Source organism: Martes martes, assembly GCF_963455335.1.
Source record: "Martes martes genome assembly, chromosome: 4".
Lineage (NCBI taxonomy): Eukaryota > Metazoa > Chordata > Mammalia > Carnivora > Mustelidae > Martes > Martes martes.
In genome coordinates this window covers 190607360-190626059 of record NC_137891.1, presented here as the reverse complement: position 1 = coordinate 190626059, position 18700 = coordinate 190607360, and the positions used below count along the sequence as shown (strand labels likewise).

The window sequence follows — 18700 nt, the reverse complement described above, 5'->3', positions numbered from 1 at the left end:
GTCCCATGCTGCTCTGACTGAGCCAGCCGGGCGCCCCTAGGGTGTCAGGGTCCTGCAGGACTGCTTGGACGTAGTTGCTGCGGGGTGGGGGGAGGACAGTGCAGGACTGCAAGGAGCGTTTACTGGGCCTGCCCTGGGGGTTCGAGGGTGGATCGGGAGGGATGAGGACACTCTCCCTGCCTGCTCTCTGTTTGAGGATATGCAGAGCATAAGAAGAAAAAAGACACACCAAAATGTTACCGTGGGGTGGCAGGTATTTAGGGCTGGTAGGATTAAGGGTGCTTTGAATGTTCCTGAAGTGTTTTTTTAATTCCTTCGCTTAGTATTTTGTGAGGAACATGTTTTTTTTTTTAAATATTATTTATTTATTTGACAGACAGAGATCACAAGTAGGCAGCGAGGCAGGCAGAGAGAGGAAGGGAAACAGGCTCCCCGCTGAGCAGAGAGCCTCATGTGGGGCTCGGTCCCAGGACCCCGCAATCATGATCTGAGCTGAAGGCAGCGGCTTAACCCACTGAGCCACGCAGGAACATGTATTTTAAAGATTTTTATTTTATTTATTTGAGACAGAAGGAGCATGAGCAGGTGGAGAGGCAGAAGGAGAGGGAGAAGCAGGCCCTCCGCTGAGCAGGGGGACGGATGCAGGGCCCAATCCCAGGACCCGGAGAAGATGACCTGAGCCAAAGGCCAACACTTAGCTGACTGAGCCCCCCAGGTGCCCTCAAACATATATTTTCTTTTACATCCACAGCAAATACTAGAACTATTCGTATTTTATTTATTTTTTTTTAAAGATTTTATTTATTTATTTGACAGACAGAGATCACAAGTAGGCAGAGAGGCAGGTAGAGAGAGAGGGGGAAGCAGACTCCCTTCTGAGAAGAGAGCCCGATGTGGGGCTCGATCCCAGGATCCTGGGATCAGGACCTGAGCCGAAGGCAGAGGCTTTAACCCGCTGAGCCACCCAGGTGCCCCGAACTATTCATATTTTAGAAACAAAACGTCTCCATGGCTTCCCCAGTGTGCTCAGAACATACTAATCTGAACTCAGAGGCCCTGTGGTCTGAAGTATCAAGCTTTTAGGGGTGCCTGGGTGGCTCAGTGGGTTAAGTGTCTGCCGTGGCTCAGTGGGTTAAGTGTCTGCCTTTGGCTCAGGTCATGATCTCAGGGTCCTGGGATCGAGCCCCGGGTCCCATTCTCTGCTCAGCGGGGAGCCTGCTTCCCACGCCTCTCTGCCTACTTGTGATCTCTCACTCTGTCAAATAAATAAATACTTAAAAAACAAAACAGGGGCGCCTGGGTGGCTCAGTGGGTTACAGCCTCTGCCTTCGGCTTGGGTCATGATCTTAGGGTCCTGGGATGGAGCCCCACATCGGGCTCTCTGCTCAGCGGGGAGCCTGCTTCCCATCTCTCTCTGCCTGCTTCTCTGCCTACTTGTGATCTCTGTCTGTCAAATAAATAAAATCTAAAAAAAAAAAAATCAGCTAAAAAAAAAAACGAAACAAATATTGAAGTACCAAGCTCTCTCTCTTTTATTTTATTTTATTTATTTATTTGACAGAGAAAGAGATCACAACTAGGCAGAGAGACAGAGAGAGAGGGAGAAGCAGGCTCTCCGCTGAGCAGAGAGCCTGATGTGGGCCTGGATCCCAGGACCCCGAGACCATGACATGAGCCAAAGGCAGAGCCTTAACCCACTGAGCCACCCAGGCGCCCCAGTACCAAGCTCTCTTACGTCCTTCCTACTCCCTCCTCGGAACTCAGTGGCCCAACAACTGAAAACTGCTTGTGTTGTGCCTGTTTTACCTCTGCACATACCACCCCAAAACTCAAGCCTTAGTCCAGGGACTAAAATTTGGATCAATGTCACCAACTTGAAAAAGGGTCACTCTCCCTCCCTCCTCCCATTGGCCTTCCTGTGCTCCCAACACCGCATTCAGCATGTTCATGTGACTGAACGTCCTTTCTCACCCTCTGCCTCTCTGATCGCCACATTCTCAGACATGGCTCTAAAGGCCTGCGTCCTGTTTCCTGATGAGCCATTGTCCCCGCCGGGGTGCTGCTAGCCGAGTGCTTGCCGAGCAGACGTTGTGTGAATCGGTGGTGGTTCATTTCGTTGTGGGGAAGTTTGCCATTGTATGTGTGGGCCTTTAGTCACCTGGTGACAACGTGTGGCTGTTACTCATGCAGCTGCTTTGAACATCCGTATGCGAGTCTGTGTATGACAGATTCTTTTATTTCTCCTGAGTTAATACCTAGGAATAGGACTATTAGATCATGTTGTGTGCAGATTTAACTTTTTAAGAAACTGCCAAATTGTAAATACAGAGCTCGCGCTCTTTGGCGACCCCAGGAGCAGTTGCAGTGACCAACACTTGGTGTGGTTAGTCTGCTTGGTTTCAGACATCCTGATATCCTAATAGCTGGTATCTTACAGTATCTTCATGTTTTAATGTGTATTTACTTAATAACTAATGGAATTGAGCGTATTTTTAAAATTTTTTAAATATTTTGCTTATTTATTTGACAGATCACAAGTAGGCGGGGGGGGGGGGGAAGCAGGTTCCCCGCCAAGCAGAGAGCCCGATGCGGGGCCCGACCCCAGGCCCCCAAGATCATGACGCGAGCCGGAGGCAGAGGCTCAACCCACTGAACCACCCAGGCATCCCTGGAATTGAACACATTTTAATGTGCTTCTTGGCTATGGCTACATTTTGGTGAAGGCCTGAACCATTTATGTAATTTATGTATTTATCGTCATGTTGTTACTAAGTTTCCCAGCTCTCTATTTTGCGCATGCAGACACAAGTAATTTACAAGTATCTTCTCCCTCTTACCAATGTCTATTTTTTTATCTTTTATTTATTTTATTTTACTTTTTTAAAATTTTATTTATTTATTTGACAGGGAGAGCTCACAAGTAGGCAGAGAGGCAGGCAGAGATGGGGTGGGGGGAAGCAGGCTCCCCACTGAGCAGAGAGCCTGATGCGTGGCTCAATCCCAGGACCCTGGGATCATGACCTGAGCCGAAGGCAGAGGCTTAACCCACTGAGCCACCCAGGCGCCCAAATGTCTTATTTTTTTTAAAGATTTTATTTATTTGAGAGAGAGCACGGGGGAGAGGGAGAACCAGGCTCCCTGATTGAATAAAGGCCCACACGTTACAGTGTTCTGGCTGAGCAGAAAGCCGGATGCAGGGCTCAATCCCAGGATCCTGGCGTCATGACCTGAGTCAAAGGCAGACACTTAAGCCACTGAGCCAACCAGGTGCCGCTCATCAATGTTTTTTGAAGGACAAAAGTGCTTAAGCTTGAGAAACTACATTAATTTGTTCTTTTATGATTTGTGCCGAAATAGCTGAATGAAAAATCCGGTGGGTGGAAATGGTGGTAGATTAGACATTACGGAAGAGCGAGTTGGTGAGATTGAAGGTGTACGAAGACAAAGTAAGTGGGACAGAAGGGATGAAAACAGGCAGCATCGGTGGGCGGCGCAGCAGTGCCAAGCGGCTGGTGCGTGTGCTGTTAGGCCCAAAGAGCAGGTGGGCGGCCTGGCTGGTTGTCAGGGGCACTCCTAGCCCTGCTTAAGCTCTAGGAGTTTTCCCTCTAATCCTTTTTGCTGGTTCTTTTCTTGGCCTCATGATTCCGTCACACACATGCTAGTCAGTGCTAAGCTATATACGTCCACGTGTCCTCGTTGTTCAGCATTTTGCCTTGTGAACTCAACACCTTGGCCTCCTGGCTTCCCAGATGCATCCACTCAACGCATGGAGACCACGGGGCTCTGCCCGAGTTCTCCCTCCTCGCTGCACATCCTGAAGACTAGATGGAGAGCTGCAGGGGTCCTGGAATTCAACACTGTTGTTCCTTTCAGGGTCTCCGAACTTCAGTGTTTAGAACTGTTGCTTTACATATTTTGTGTTTTTATTTTTCAGGTGGAAAATAATTCTGGTTCCTGTTACTTCATCTTCCCTGGAACCAGAAGTCTCATTAAGTTCCCCCCCTTTCTTAAAATTTTATTTGAGCGAGAGAGAGAGAAGGGGCAGAGGCAGAGTGAGAATCCCAAGCCAACCCTACGCTGAGTGCAGAACCCGCCACGGGGCTCAACCCCATGACCCCACGTTCACGACCTGAGCTGAAACCAAGTCAGCCACTCAACTGACTGAGCCACCTAGGCACCCGTCTTTAAATCCATTTTTAAAAGCGTAAAATGTGGGGGCGCCTGGGTGGCTTAGTTGTTGGGCGTCTGCCTTCAGCTCAGGTCATGATCTCAGGGTCCTGGGATCGAGTCCCACATCAGCTCCCTGCTCTGCAGGAAGCCTGCTTCTCCCTCTGCCTGCTCCCCTGCTTATATTCCCTTTCTCACTGACTCTGTGTCCAAAAAAAAAAAAAAAAAGTGTAAAATGTGGAAACTCACCCTACATATACTAAGATATTAAAGTTATAATAATAAAGATAATATAGTGCAATTGTAGGAAAAAACAGACCTACAGAATGCACTGGCCCATAAACAGACCCATGTAAATGTGGGAATGCAGTAAATACAGGGGCGCCACGTACTGGAAAAGAATGGGTTGTTTCCACACACTGGATTGGGGAAATAGGCTCAGGGTATGGATACAAAAAGCTGTATCTCGACTTCACACCATATACAAAGTGACCTCTACATAGATTAAACACAATATAAAAGGTAAAATCATAGATCCAATTAAAAATAGGAAAATATATTTTTCCAATTCACTAAATAATTTACTAAAAGTAAGCTCTATACCTAACACGGGGCTTGAACTCATTACGCTGAGGTCAAGGGTTGCACGCTCTACCGACTGAGCCAGCCAGGCGCCCCAGGAAAATATTTTTCTATTCTTTGTGTGTGCAGGGATTGCTTAAGACCAAAAAGATGCCTACAGCGCAGAAGAAAATGACAAGTCTCACGTCACCAAAATTAAGGATTTCTTTTCAACAGAAACTGGAGAGCAGCATGAAACAGATTTTCCCTCAGAGCCCTCAGAAGGAGCCAACCCTGCTGACTTCTGGATTTCAGACTTCTGGCCTCCGGCGGACTGGGCAAATGTCCTGCTGTTTTAGGTCTCCTGGTCTATGGTGACTTGTAGCCCGTAGTCAGCACAGATAAAGAAGAGTTCGTAGTCTCAGAAAGTCCTATCCGATGGGATTGGTTTAGAATATTTGTGGAACTCCTGAAAATCCAAAGGAAAAATTCAGAGTGATAGAAAAATGTACCAGGAATAGGAATAAGCCGTTCATTCAGGGGAAATCCTATGTGATGGAGAGAAGTGATGAAATGGTAGTGCATCCTGCAGCATGGGTGCAGATGGGATGTTGAGGAAAGACAATAAAAATCTCAGATGCGATGTTGAGTAAAGACAATAAAAATCTGCAGCCCAACTTTGGGGTAAATTTTTTTAAAAGGCACACACGTATCTGAGGGCACATCAGAGTGGTTGTTAATGAGGGAAGAAAGGAATGGGCATGAGCGGATTTGTGGGGCTAGAATCCAAACTGAGCAGGATGGAGACGCCAGGGGCAAAGGACAAGGAAGTCCAGAGAAAAGTGAACGAGGGGAGAGGCAGATCCCGGACACTGTGAGGCCACGTGTTTAATGATGTAGGAAAAGGGATGTCTGGGTGGCTCAGTTCAGCGTCTGCCTTCAGCTCAGGTCATGATCTCAGGATCCTAGCTAAGATCAAGTCCTGCACTGGGCTCCCTGCTCAGTAGGAGTAGGGAGTTTGCTTCTCCCTTTCTCTCTGCCCCTTCCTAAAGCTCGTGCTCTCTCTCCTCTCTCTCTCAAATAAATAAAATCTTTTTGTATTTCTTTAAATATTTTATTTTATTTATTTGACACACAGAGAGAGAGATCACAAGTAGGCAGAGAGGCAGACAGAGAGGGGTAAGGCTGAGCAGAGAGCCCGATGTGGGGCTCGATCCCAGGACCCCGGGATCATGACCTGAGCCGAAGGCAGAGGCTTAACACACTGAGCCACCCAGGCACCCCAATAAAATCTTTTTTAAAAAAGATTTTATTTATTTTGACAGAGAGACACAGCGAGAGGGAACACAAGCAGGGGCAGAGGGAGAGGGAGAAGCAGGCTTCCCGCTGAGCAGGGAGCCCGATGCGGGGCCCAATCCCAGGACCCTGGGATCATGACCTGAGCTGAAGGCAGACGCTTAACAACTGAGCCACCCAGGTGCCCTCAAACAAATAAACTCTTTTTGAGAAATGTTGCAGGAAAGACATTACGATTTGAAGCCAATGGCCAATAAGGAATTCTTGAGATGTCTTTGGTGCAAAAAGATGGTTTTATTAAAACACAGGGATAGGAGCCGTGGGCAGAAAGAGCTGCACGGGGGTCATGAGGAGTGGCCCATTATAGACTTTCAAGTTGGGAGGGGGTTAGGATAGGCTAAGTCTCTAAAGAATTAGGAAGCAAGGTTTCCAGGACCTTGAGGAGCCAGCTGTAGTTGGGAAAGGTCATTTGTTACCGCCTAATAAAACCGGAGTCCTGACGCCCTTCGGATGTGTATCAGTGGGTCACATGTTTGGGAGATGATTGCCAACATGTATCTTGGAGGGGGGTGGTTAGAGATAAAGGAAGTTTCCAAAGGAATTTCTGTATGTTAAAGTAGACTTACAGGATCCTGGGGGTCGGACTAGGATTGCCTCTTGCCCTTAGCAAAGTGCCAACATCGAGGCAGTTGAGTCCCTAGAGGAAGGTCACTCTGCCTGTTTCAAGGACTTGTCAATGGGCTGTAGGTAGTAGGAAATTCAATAATTTTTCTTCTGCCTTTTTTCCCCACATCACTTAACAGTGCTAACAGAGTCGGGAAGGCAGGGAAGCTATCTTGGCTCACCCGCTCCTCACCGAAGAGCCTGGGGAAACCCATCTCTTTTATACGGGACCAAAAGAACAAAGTAGCAGTGGAGCCCCACGCAGACTTACGGTGAGAAAAGCATAGTAACGTCTCGACAGACAAGAGTCCTGGCAGAAAGCCATGCCCAGAAGCAGAGAAAAATTACAACCGCCCATGTTGTCAACGCCGAACAGGAAACAGCAGCAGTTAGGGTGCAGTACAGCTGTGGCCCAGGTGGGAGGCTCAGGGTATCAGGGGCCAAACGCCTGTTCCCGCGGCTGGGGGCCTCGGCAGCTCCCGGCTGTCCCAGATCCAACAGCCCCGACCTCCAGTCCTGAGCTGAGCCGGGAACGGCGGCTCCACAACGTGCGCCTCAGCCCGCCCTCCTCCCCCAGCCCACTCGAGCTTAGCAGCTTCTGAGCGCGGGGGAGCTTCCCAAGGGGCCGCACCGGGGGGACCGGGGGCTCCTAGGATGCCGCAGGAGGCCTAAGTGGCCTTCGAGCACGGGAGGACCTGTGCCCACCCTCAGGGACCAGGGCAGCAGGCCGTCGCCGAAGGCCGTGGGGAGGAATCTGGGGGGCCGATCAGCACCCTCCTGTCACTGCTGGGGCCCCAGGAGCTGGTCACGTGGGGCCTGCAGCACGAGCTCGTAGAAGGGCGGATCCTTCCTGTGGGCAGGGCGAGGAGTACAGGCTGAGGGGGAGCTTTGGGGCGTGAGCCGGGAACCTGCTCTGTGTTGTACACAGAAGCCATCACAATGGGAATTCCGCGGATGGGCCACGGCGTGTCTGGATTTTGCATGAGGTCAGGCTGGGGATGTAGCTTGGACAGGGTGGTGGGGGGTCTCAGCCCAGAGGAGGCATGGACAGTAGTAACGAGGGCCGTGACGTTTTCGTCTCTACCCGCCTGATCTCCGGTAAGCTTCGCCACAAGCCTGTGAGTCCGGCTCCGTTACTGATACTATTTTACAGATAAGGAAACAGAGGTTTTCAAAGGCCGCATGGCTCTTCGAAGGCTGAGCGGGGCCGACAGCCCAAGAAACCCCACATTGTTTCAGATCAGAGCAGTGGCTTCTGTTCCACATCAGAAAATCCTAAGTTGAAGTATCTTCGGGCACCAATGAGAAAGGCAAAGTCTCAACCAACAGATGAGGCTTCTTGGCCCAGCTGCCCGGCCCAGGGAAGCCACGAAGACGCTCCCGGAGAGGGGCACGTCTGCCCCTAGCCACACAGTCAGAGCCGAGACCACGGCGAGGACAGAAAGAGGGAGAGAAGGGGGCGGGAGACAGAGGCTCCTCCAGAAGGTGGTACAGATGGAGAAGGTCCTCTGGGCAGGTGCGCAGCCCACCGGGTGGGCTCGGTAGGCTAAGCGCCGGGGTTGTCCCCAGTACCCAAGAGGACGGTGGGCCCCCGGGAGAAGGAGCAGCTCTGGAGGATGAGTGTGAGCTCGGAAGCAGAAGTGCTCAGCCTGGGCACCAGCCCCAGGGCATCTCCCAGGCCCAGCAACCCCCACCCCCTGACTGGACCATGGTGGGGCGGGACTCCTCAGCTCCCCCTCTGCAAACCCAAAGCTGGACTCGAGTCCTTCGAGAAGCCCCTAAGTGGAGCAGAAGGCTGCAAGTCCGCATGGACCAGCCTTGCAGAGCAGCTGACTGGACAGGCGCTGGTATGAGCCCCAGTCCACAAAGGGGCCCCAAACCCGGTGGAGAGCCAGGGGAGTGGGAGAGACGAGAGCAGGCAGGCCTCACAGAACCTCACAGGGGCTCTGGTCCTGGAACCCAGCTGCAGCCAGGAGCTGAGGACAGACACCTGGGCTCCCACTTCTACCCTGGGGAAGACACCCAAGCGCATGACGGGCCGGGAGGGGTTGCAGCAGGCAAAGGGCCCCTAGGAAGCCAGAAAGAAGGCTGCTAGAAGCTGAACTCCTCCCGCTTCTGCCCAGCGGTCTAGACACGTTGCTGCACCCTGCCCCCTCCAAATGGATGAGTCACTCAGAGCCTGGCCCGCCCCCAGCTGTTTCTGATTCTCAGGGTCACAGCCAGCTCCAGGATCTCAAGGACAGCCAAGTGGGGGGAGAGTTTCGGGGGAGCGGGTGATGGTCTAGTGCACGCCCCACACAGGGACTCAGGGTCCTCCTTCTCTGCAGCCCTAGCACTACATGGGGAAGCCCATGCTGGGGAGGGGACCCTCCCACAGCTGCCTAATTACCACATGTCACAGCTCAACTGGGTCACCCGTGATACTGGGCTATTTCTAACTGCAGCAAATGCCATCCCCACACCCCCTACTCAACCCAGGAGGCCCAGAAAAGACGCTTCCTCAAGGTCTGAGGATGGACAGAACTACCTGTTCCTCTGCTTGTTAACAAGGTGCTTTGGAACTGGGGAAGAGGGGCCCTCCTCTCCCCCCACCCCGCGCCCGCACGCTTCCTTCCCCTCTCCCCAGTAAGCACACAAGACTGCGTTTTTGGTCTAAAATGTGGACATTTAGACATTGACGACAGGCTCACACCTGACCAGCGCCATGCCAGGGGCAGGCCGAGCAAAGACAGAGAGGTAGGGAGTGGGCACTGTGGGGGCGCCAGCCAGGACCCGGGGTTGCCACTGGCCGCCGGGGTAGGGGTGGGCAGGGGTTAGCCACAGTGACTCCAGAAGTGCCAGGTCCAGGATGGTCATAGTCGGGGACTTGCAGACAGCCGAGCGCACCTTACTCCTCCTGGTGAGGCCAGGCGCCCGGCTCAGGAAGCAACCTTGGCTCGGGTCTTCCCAGGAAGGGACAAGGCTGGCCTTCAGTGTGGTGGGTACCAGCGTCACCAGCCAGATCCTGGGCTCTTGGCTGCCAACACGAGTAAGCGGTGGGATGGTGCTGTCCGTCACGCCATGGTGGAGGCTTGGGATCCAGACCGTAGTGGCAAGCTGTGCCGGGCCAGGCTGGCCTCAATTCTTCTGCTCTCTGGACACAACGCTGTCGTCTGAGAGGAGACCTCTCCTCCCAGCCACTTGCCCCCACTCGCCATGGAAAGCCCTCATCAGAAGCAGCACCCACAAAAGAAAGAGAGGCAGCCCTGCAGAACTGCCAGCCTCCCCCAAGGTCCGAGGGCACTGCCCCTGGACACGCCCATCAGAGGCCCTGCTGCGCTGCGACTTGGTTCCCAGCATGTCAGACACCCAAGGAGGGACACGGCGCGGGATGCTGCTCACCCACACCGGAGGCCCCTGCAAAGCTGGCAGGGGGGCTTCCCAAGGGGCTTCCCAGGGGGCTCTGGCTGGATACGAACACAAGTCAGCCAGTGCCAGGGCCACAGGCCCCCTCCACAGCACAGGACCGGTGGTTGGCTCCCACGGTGGCCCCAAGACACTAAGGCACGACGCTAATCTAAGCCCACTGGGGTGAGGTGGGGAGAGGACAGGCTCCAAGGGGCCTCCTCAAGTCGGCAAAGCACACAGTGACCAAGCAATGACGACAGCGTTTTTTCCAACTTGGCACAGGCTGCAGGTACAGCGTGATGATGACCCGGGGATGCCAATGGCTCTTGCTAGAAGGGGCAGTAAGTCCCGGCGGCCCCAGTAAAGGCCTCTGGAAAGCAGGGAGAGCCCTGGTCGAGGCTGGCACCCCCGCGCGGGCCCAAGGGTCAGTCCCGACCTGGAGTGTGGGAGGCGGATGCCGGGCTAGGAAGGTCGTGCAATGACTCCAAGGCCCTGGCGGGCTGGGGCCCTACCGGTCTCCAGCAGGCCCTGCGTGGACATCCTAAGGAGGGAGCAGGAGCGACGAGTGGGGAGCGGGCGCCAATCTCGGGCAGGCGGAGCGCCGGTGGGCCGGCCGCCTGGTGCTTCAGGGCTGCCTGCGCAGGCCGGGGCGCCCGAAAGCCGGGTGCATGAGGTTCTCGGTGATGTAGGCCACGAGCAGGCAGATGACCACCAGCATGACGCAGATGGAGCCGCCCACCGCCGTCATGGCCACCACGATCTCCCGCATGCCGGCCGGCTCGGCAGCGAACTCCACGCACTCGGCGGGCCCGGCGGGCTCCGGGGCGGCGGCGGCGGCGGCGGCGGGCTCGGCGCGCAGCGGCAGCGGCTGCAGGCACAGGCGGTAGCGCACGCCGTCGTGCACGTCGGGCAGCAGGTAGTCGCGGCAGGACGCGCCCAGCAGCACGCGCTCGCACGGGAAGCGCGTGTAGGCGCCGCGCCACGAGCAGTTGAGCGCGAAGGCGCGCACGCGGCGCGCCTCGGCCGGCGCCAGGCGCCACTGCAGCAGCACCGTGCGGTTGCGCAGGACGCTGGCGCGCAGCGAGCGGCCGGCCGAGGCGTGCGCCGCGCAGCCGGGCGCCTGGCAGCGGAAGCCGCGCGCGGGGCTGCGGAAGCACAGGCGCCCGCCGCCCGCCTCGGGGCCCTCGGGCAGCACCTTGTAGGGGCACCAGGGCGCGTCGGCCGCCGGCTCCCAGCCCGGCGGCGTCGGGACGGCGGCGGCGGAGGGCGGCGGCGCGCAGGCGGCCAGCAGCAGCAGCAGCGGCGGGGCGCGCATCCTGCGGCTGGGCGGCGCGGCGGGGCGCGGGCTCGCGGGCTCACGGGCGCGGCGGAGGGTCACGCGGGCCGCGCCGCCGCAGCCGCCACCGCCGCCGCTCCCCGCGCTCCCCGGGCGCGCCGCCGCCCTCCGCCGCCGCCGCCGCCGCCGCCCGCTCCGACCCGCCCCCGCGCCCCGTGCGCGCTCGGACCCGGCGTGGCGGCGGGGGCGGGGCCGCCCCGTGCCCCGCCCCCCTTAACCCTCGCCGGCCCGCGGCCCCCGGAGGGCGGCTGGCGGAGGGGAGGGGGCGGCCAGCGCGTGGTGTGTGTGGCGGGGGGGAGGGGGGTGCCGGAGGCGCCCGCGCGCGCGGTCCACGCCGCCTGTCCCTTCCTCTGTCGCCGAGGGGGCGGATTCCCGCCCCTTCCTCGCCCCCGCCGGGCCTCTCCAGAGACTTTCCGGGGGGCCGGGGGCAGCCCCTCGACTGGCCTTGGCCGTCCCTCCAGATTGGTTCGGGAGGCAGCGGCCTGGAGCGCCCTGGATCACCGCAGCCACACACCCCGCCCCCGCCCGCGGTGGGGGCCCGAAGTCACGGTCGGTCTGTCCCGACGAGGAGACGAGGACGGAAACCTGCCCGGGCGGGCTGAGAGAGGGACGGCGCCCACGTTGGCGGGGACGCCGGAGAGCGGAGGGCTCCCGCGGTGAAAACTTGAGTCGCTCTTCCCGTCCCAGAGCAGCCTCTGCTCTAACCAGCCCTTCGCTTCCCTCTTCCCTCCACGGATATGGCCCAGGGCCAGCCCTACCCACACCCCGCGAAGGGGGTCCGGGCTCCACAAGTTCACGTGGTGCACCCACCAGGGAAGGAGGGACACGCGCCTTGTCGTGTCTTCAGGACCTGCCCGACACCCCAGCTCCGCAGTAGCACCCCAGCCGGGAGCACCCAGCTCTCTGGGCACCCCCCACCCCCGGGCGAGTGGTCTGCCTGACCTGACTGGACTTGATGCAGAAACACCTTAGGTGCGAGGGGTCTGTCTCTGGCGGAGGGGCCACTCTGTGCCCTGGGCAGGGAGGTGAGGAGTGGTCCCCAGCAGCTGTCCTGCCGGCCCTGGGTTCCCTGTAGCACCGCCCAGGTGCAGTTTTCACCCGCAGGGGAAGGGGAGGTTGTACTCTATGGCTGCCCTGCTCGTTGAGTCCCCCCACCTGCCCTTACTAATTCCTGGTCATCCCAGAAAATTCTGGATCAGGTCGGCACCAGATGTCAAGGCCTCCGCCACCCTTTCCCCGGGCCCAGCATGCCTCATTTCGCCCTGGAGGACCCTCACCCAGACACTAGGCCCCTTCAGCTAGTTGGGACCCTAAATGGGGTCTCTCCAGGCCTCTGCACCTGGTGGAGAAGGTTTCCGAGTAAAGATTTGGGAAGGGCGTTCCCTGGTCCTGGGCCCGGCTTCTGCGCTCTCCTCAGGCACAGAGATTCCTGGGCTTGGACTGCTGCCCCAGCTCGGGGAGTGGAGGGGGGACGCTCCCGAGCTTCCACAGGGAAGCAAAAATGATGATGATCTCGGGCTCCCCCTGTCCCTACTCCAAGCTCCCTGGCCCTCAGTTTCCAGCGGAAGCCTGAAGGAACTGCAGCCGCTCTGGTCCCGAGTGACAGGGCGTGGGGGGGGGCCGCCATAGTCTCCAGTGGCCAGATCACGACTGTGGCATCTCTGGGCCTGAGGACCGCTGGGTGGCCAGTTTTGTCAGCCCACTCCAGAGAGGAGAGCCAGGCGGAATCGGGAGGTCTGTGCAGGGTTTTGCAAAGCTGGTGAGGTAGAGATCCACTTGGATCCAGCCCGGTGCCTCCCCTGGGGGTCTGGTGTGCATACCCTGAGCCTGTTTTGGGGCTGGGGGCTCACCAGGCCGGAGCTTTTCCTGGTCAGGGCAACTCCTGGCCAGGGCTGGGGGCTCTGCTGTCTGTCCACCCCCCATGTGGGCATTTGCTCTGCCCAGGGCCCCCTGCCTGTTGGGGGCACAGAGCAGGCGATGATGAGGAGAATGCTGTGCCCAGTGTCCCCATGCGAGCTCTGCTGGGCTGCAGCGGGGCTGCGGAAGAAAGCCTTTATTCCCACGTGAAGCAAAGAACTGTCCCCAGAGACCGGGAGGGACTCCCCCACCCTTTACCCCACACCGGCTTCCACAGCTGCCCCTGCCAATGGCCAGCAGGGCTACCTCCTCTAGTCCTACTGAGGCCCAGTCCCAGCGCTCGCCTCTGTGTGGGCCTGGAGCCCACACGCCACCAGCCGCGGCCTGAAGGGAACATGGAAGGATTGGGACCCTTGCCTCTGGCGCCACAGAGACGGTCCATCTCTGACCCTGGGTCCAAGTCCTGAAAGCCTCTGCCGAGAGCCCCTTTGACAGCCCCCTGCCCAGAAACGTAAGGGCTCGTGGCCTTTACAGGAGTATCTGAGCCTGTTGTCATCTCTGCTCCACTAAAGGGAGGGGAGGGGCGGAGGGGGTCGAGAGTCAGCACCCGCCTTCCCCAGGCAGCTGAGTGCGGCCCTGGTGGCCTCCCTCCCACCAGAAAGGGCATGTGGGCGGGACCGAGAGATGAGGGCCTGGGACACACCACTCAGCGTGGACCGCCTCCCACGCTCAGAGACCGTGCGGCCGGTCTGTCGGCCCACCCCAGAGAGGAGAGCCAGGCACTGTTCCAAGTTCACACGTGCACCGGAAGCTTTCCTTCCACCCACCTCTTTGCCGACCCCAGAGGCGCGGTGGAGGTGGGCTGGAAGAGGTAGCCCCCCCTTCTGCCTGGAGGGAGCCACCTCCCTGAGCAGTGCCACTGGAAACCCGAGGTGGGAGCCTGGGCTGTGCGGGCATGGCCGCCGACTGCTGGGGTGGCGCCAGGCTGACGCGAGGGAGGGAAGAGAGAGAAGACCCAACCCGCCTGCCAGAGCTGACCCCCGGGGTCCTCCCATAGCGGCACGGCCAGGATGTGTCCCCTGCCCCGCAGCCTTTCTAACTTCCGGTAGTAGTGACCCCCACTTCTCTCTGGGAACCTCCTTTCTCCATCCCTACTCTGTGGGGGTTTGGGTGGGGCTTACCCACCCCTGACCGGGGACTTGGGGGGGCACCCGGGCCTGGGCCAGTGAGACCAGTGCAAGCGCACACGCACTCTCTCACTTGCTCTCTCTCAAGTAAAATCTTTAAAAAATCCATTCACTTTTTCACTTACAGATTTTTTTTAAGACCCTCATAGCATGAGCATCAACAGCAGACAGTCATCTCGTCCTGCTCGGAGGCACCAGACTGACCTTCAGGGTGTCCCCAGGGGGCGTCTGGGTGTTGCAGTTGGTTAAGCATCGACTCTTGGTTTTGGCTCAGGGTCCTGATCTCAGGGTGGTGGGATCAAGCCCCACCTTGGGCTCCCGGCTCTGTGCGGAGTCGGCCTGGGACTCATTCCCCTCTCCGTTTGCCCTTCCTCGTGCTCACACTCTCTCTCTCTCCGATAAATAAATTTTTTAAAAGACTATTTGAGGGTGCCTGGGTGGCTCAGTGGGTTAAAGCCTTTGCCTTCTGCTCAGGTCATGATCTCAGGGTCCTGGGATCGAGCCCCGCATCAGGCTCTCTGCTCGGCGGGAGGCCTGCTTCCCCCTCTCTCTCTCTGCCTGCCTCTCTGCCTACTTGTGATCTCTCTCTGTCAAATAAATAAATAAATAAATAAAATCTTTTTAAAAAAGACTATTTGAGAGAGAGAGTGAGAGAATAAGGGCACAAGCAGGGGGAATGGGAGAGGAAGAAGCAGGCTCCCCTGCTGAGCAGGGAGCCCCATGCGGGGCTGGATCCCAGAACCCCAGGACCACAACCTGAGCCAAAGGCAGACACTTAACTGACTGAGCCCCCCATGTGCCCCTAAATAAGTCTTTAAAACAAAGGCTGTCACCAGAAGCCTCATGGCTTTCACCCTCTCTGCACCCCCAGTGCTGCCTGTCCCTTTGCTGCCAGAGCCTGAGAGCTTCCCAGGCCTGTCCCAGAGCTTGGTGGACCGCGGCCACCCACAGCACCCCTTTAGTTGCCACTCCTACCTGAGGAGGGAGCCTCCCCGTGAACCCACCCAGGTCACGTCCTGGCTGCCCTGGGCTGGTGTCCGTCTGAGCTCCTGTGCAGAGTGGGGGGCCCAGCCCTCATGGTCCCCTGCCCAAAGAAATGCTTCTGCCCATTGGGACAGCCAGACCAGCCTGAGGTGACAACTTCCAGGGGCCATCCCGCACCCCCGGGGGTGCTTGCAGACAAGGTTGTCACGCTGGCAAGGGCCTGGAGAGAGCCGGGGGCCTCCCTGAGGCTGGCATCAGACCTGCGGGGATGGGGAGCGTGGAGTCATAGGGACATGGGCTGGCAGCTGTTTAGGCTCTGGGAGGGCGGCGGCTGCCGTGTCCTTGGCCCCCACAGCCCACGGGGTCTCCCTGGCATAGCAGTTTGCACGTGTGGCACACACCATCCCCACGACTCCAAGGGCCACTGTCCCACTCCCTCTGTCCAGCTGCAGGGGCACCTTTCTCTCCCGGAGAAGCACGGCCTGAGAGGTAACCTCTGGTCGAGCCACAAAGCACCAGGTGGGACAGGGATCTCAGGCGAGGGGTGGGCCCCGTGTTGAGCCCCTGTCTGGGGGGGCGGGGCGGGACTTGACGTCAAGTCAGAGGGGACCTTGGTGGGAGCCATACTCCATTCTGACTCAGGCACCCAGAACTTGGCAAAGCTCTCCCCTCAAGTGGACAGCAAGTCCCCGTTCCTCTCTGTGAGGTGGCCTCCCTCCACGAGAGCAGACCATGGTCTAGTTACCCTACAAGGTCCTCAGCCACCAGCGGACCAGAGCACGCATTGACCTGGGCATCTGTGTGGCCTAAGCTGGGGGAAGGGATGGTCTCCACAGCTCCCCCCCAGTCCCCTGTCCCTGGCAGGCATCCATGGGGGGGATCACCATATGTGACAAATGCTCCACAGACCCCAGACCCAGGGCACCGTGGCTGCTACTGGCCAGCAGGGCTGGGGGCGGGTGCAGAGGGGACAGAGAGAACATGTTCCGAGTGGCTGCTCCTGACCCTGGATGCCAGGCCTCTCAGAGCCAGAGTGACCTCGGGGCCTGGGGTGCCACTGTTTACAGCAGCAACGGGGACCCTGCTGCTCGGTGATGCTCTGAGGCTATGTGGGGGGAGGCTCTGCCCACCATACCCGTCACCTTTGCTTCTGCATGGGAGAAAGCTGGTGCAGCAGGTGACCGCTCTTGCCGCTGTCCCTGCTGGGTGGGGGCAGACCGGCTCTCCAGCCTGGACATAACTTCTGTGTGCTCCTTGTGGATGGAGATGTCCTGGGCTTTTGAAGCGCATCTCCAGGGCCATATGGGCACAGGCTGGCGTCCGCTGTCCCTACTGCCACCGAGTCCTGTTTGCTCACTCGTGGGGCAAGTCCCACCTGCTCTTGGTCATGCTGTCTGCACAGAGGCACCTTCTCCGCACCTGCACTTCTACGAGTGTGACCTGTCGCCCCCAAATCCAACATTCTGCTTGGATCCATCACAGTAACGTCATGCCCTGGTGCCGCTCTCCAAGTCGGCATGTGTCTTTTCTGAAGGGCATCTGAGCCATCTCCCTGTGAAGCCAGAAGAAAGCTCTGGGATTTCCCTCTTCTCCCTTTCTGCAAAAAGTTATGCTGAATCTCATCATTTTGTTGGTTTCGCTACTTGAAAAGAGTCGAAAGTCTCTCTTTCTGGAAGGCGCTGTCCTCAGCATTCCCCTGCTGAGGGACACCTGTAAGTCAGCCGCCTGCACAGCAGCGGTCCTCCTAGCCCCGCAGGGCCCCGTGTGCCCTGCGTGTCGGTAGCTTCACAACACTGGTCACTTAGTCATTTAGACATGCAGGGCCCTACTGGCCAGGGAGATGGCGGACAAGGCCCAATTCCTCTGGGATGCTAAGCCTGCCACTGGGTGCTTGGCCTGCCCCTGGCTGGCCCGCCGCTGACGGTGCCCCCGCTCCCCATGGGAGTCCTTGTTCCCGCCTCGGCCAGCTCCCCCCAGCTCGGTGCCAGCCCGCCTCTTCCTCTGGGTCATGCGGCTCGCCGGGGTGGCCAGTTCCCTCCGCGCACCTCTCAGCTCAGCCCCGCATTCAAAATGACGCTTTCTGTGTCCACATGGGTTCCCATTGTTTCTTCAGGTCGTTCAAGGGGTCAGATCCGCCTCCTTGCGGGAAATGGGACTCTTCTCGCTCAGCCGTTGGTTTATTTCATCGGTGGACTTCTTCCCCGAGTCAGGCCTGGCTCACCAACACGACCTTACAGAGTTACTTTTGGGGAGCCCTGCCGGCGGCCTGTTCAGCCACCGCGGTCAGCACACGCATCTGCAGGGATGGTGCTTCCCACGTCTACAGCTGGAGCATACTAACTGCTCTCCGCTCTCACCTGGAGGTGCGGCTGTGGGTTCACATGGGAGCGCGGCGGCTGTACTGCGTCGGTGTCTTTGCTGGTCCACACCCCGCTGCACACGCCGTGGGCACGTGCGCCGACCCCTGCCAGCCGAGCCGCGCCGGGCTTCGTGGACTACAAGCGCGCTTCGGCCGAGCCCCGGACGCCCGCGGCCTGTCCTCTCTGGAGGGTGGGGCTCCTTGCCTTTAAAAAGCGTGAACTTTCACTTAAAAACCCAAACTTTTCCTTTCTTGTCTTTTTGGTGTCCTTGGCCCGTTCTCTTTGTGTCTCACCCAGTGGCGTCCCTGTTCATTCCTGTAAGCTGCAAATCACCCTCGGCCTTGTGGTCTTTGGGATTTGCTCTGGACGGTTTTGCCAGGCGAAAGAATGCTTTATTTACGTGTAAAATGTTACACCCTTGATCACTTCTGGATTTGGGGTCACGATTAGAAAAGCCTCCTGAGGGGCGCCTGGGTGGCTCAGTCGTTAACGGTCTGCCTTTGGCTCAGGTCATGATCCCAGGGTCCTGGAATCGAGCCCCGCGTCCGGCTCTCTGCTCAGCAGGGAACCTGCTTCCTCCTCGGGCTCCCTGGGACCGCTCTCGCTGTGTCTCTCTCTGCCAAACAAATAAAATTTTTTTTTTAAGATTTTAATTATTTGACAGACAGAGATCACAAGTAGGCAGAGAGGCAGGCAGAGAGAGAGGGGGAAGCAGAGCTGAGCAGAGAGCCCAATGAGGGGCTCGATCCCAGGACCCCGGGATCATGACCCGAGCCGAAGGCAGAGGCTCAACCCACTGAGCCACCCAGGCGCCCTGAGAAATCGTATCTTAAAACACCAGAATTGATAACAAGATCGATGAAGAGCAAAATATCACAATTTTTTTTAAAGATTTTATTTAT

The 18700-nt window shown here is 57.7% G+C and overlaps 1 protein-coding gene across 1 annotated transcript; it reads right to left on the bottom strand.

Moving 5' to 3' along the window:
• Positions 1-9342: 9342 nt before the first annotated feature.
• Positions 9343-11412, bottom strand: FNDC10 (fibronectin type III domain containing 10). Its single transcript, XM_080802809.1, has one exon. The coding sequence runs from the start codon at positions 11387-11389 to the stop codon at positions 10700-10702; it is 690 nt and encodes a 229-aa protein (XP_080658935.1). The 5' UTR covers positions 11390-11412; the 3' UTR covers positions 9343-10699.
• Positions 11413-18700: the final 7288 nt, after the last annotated feature.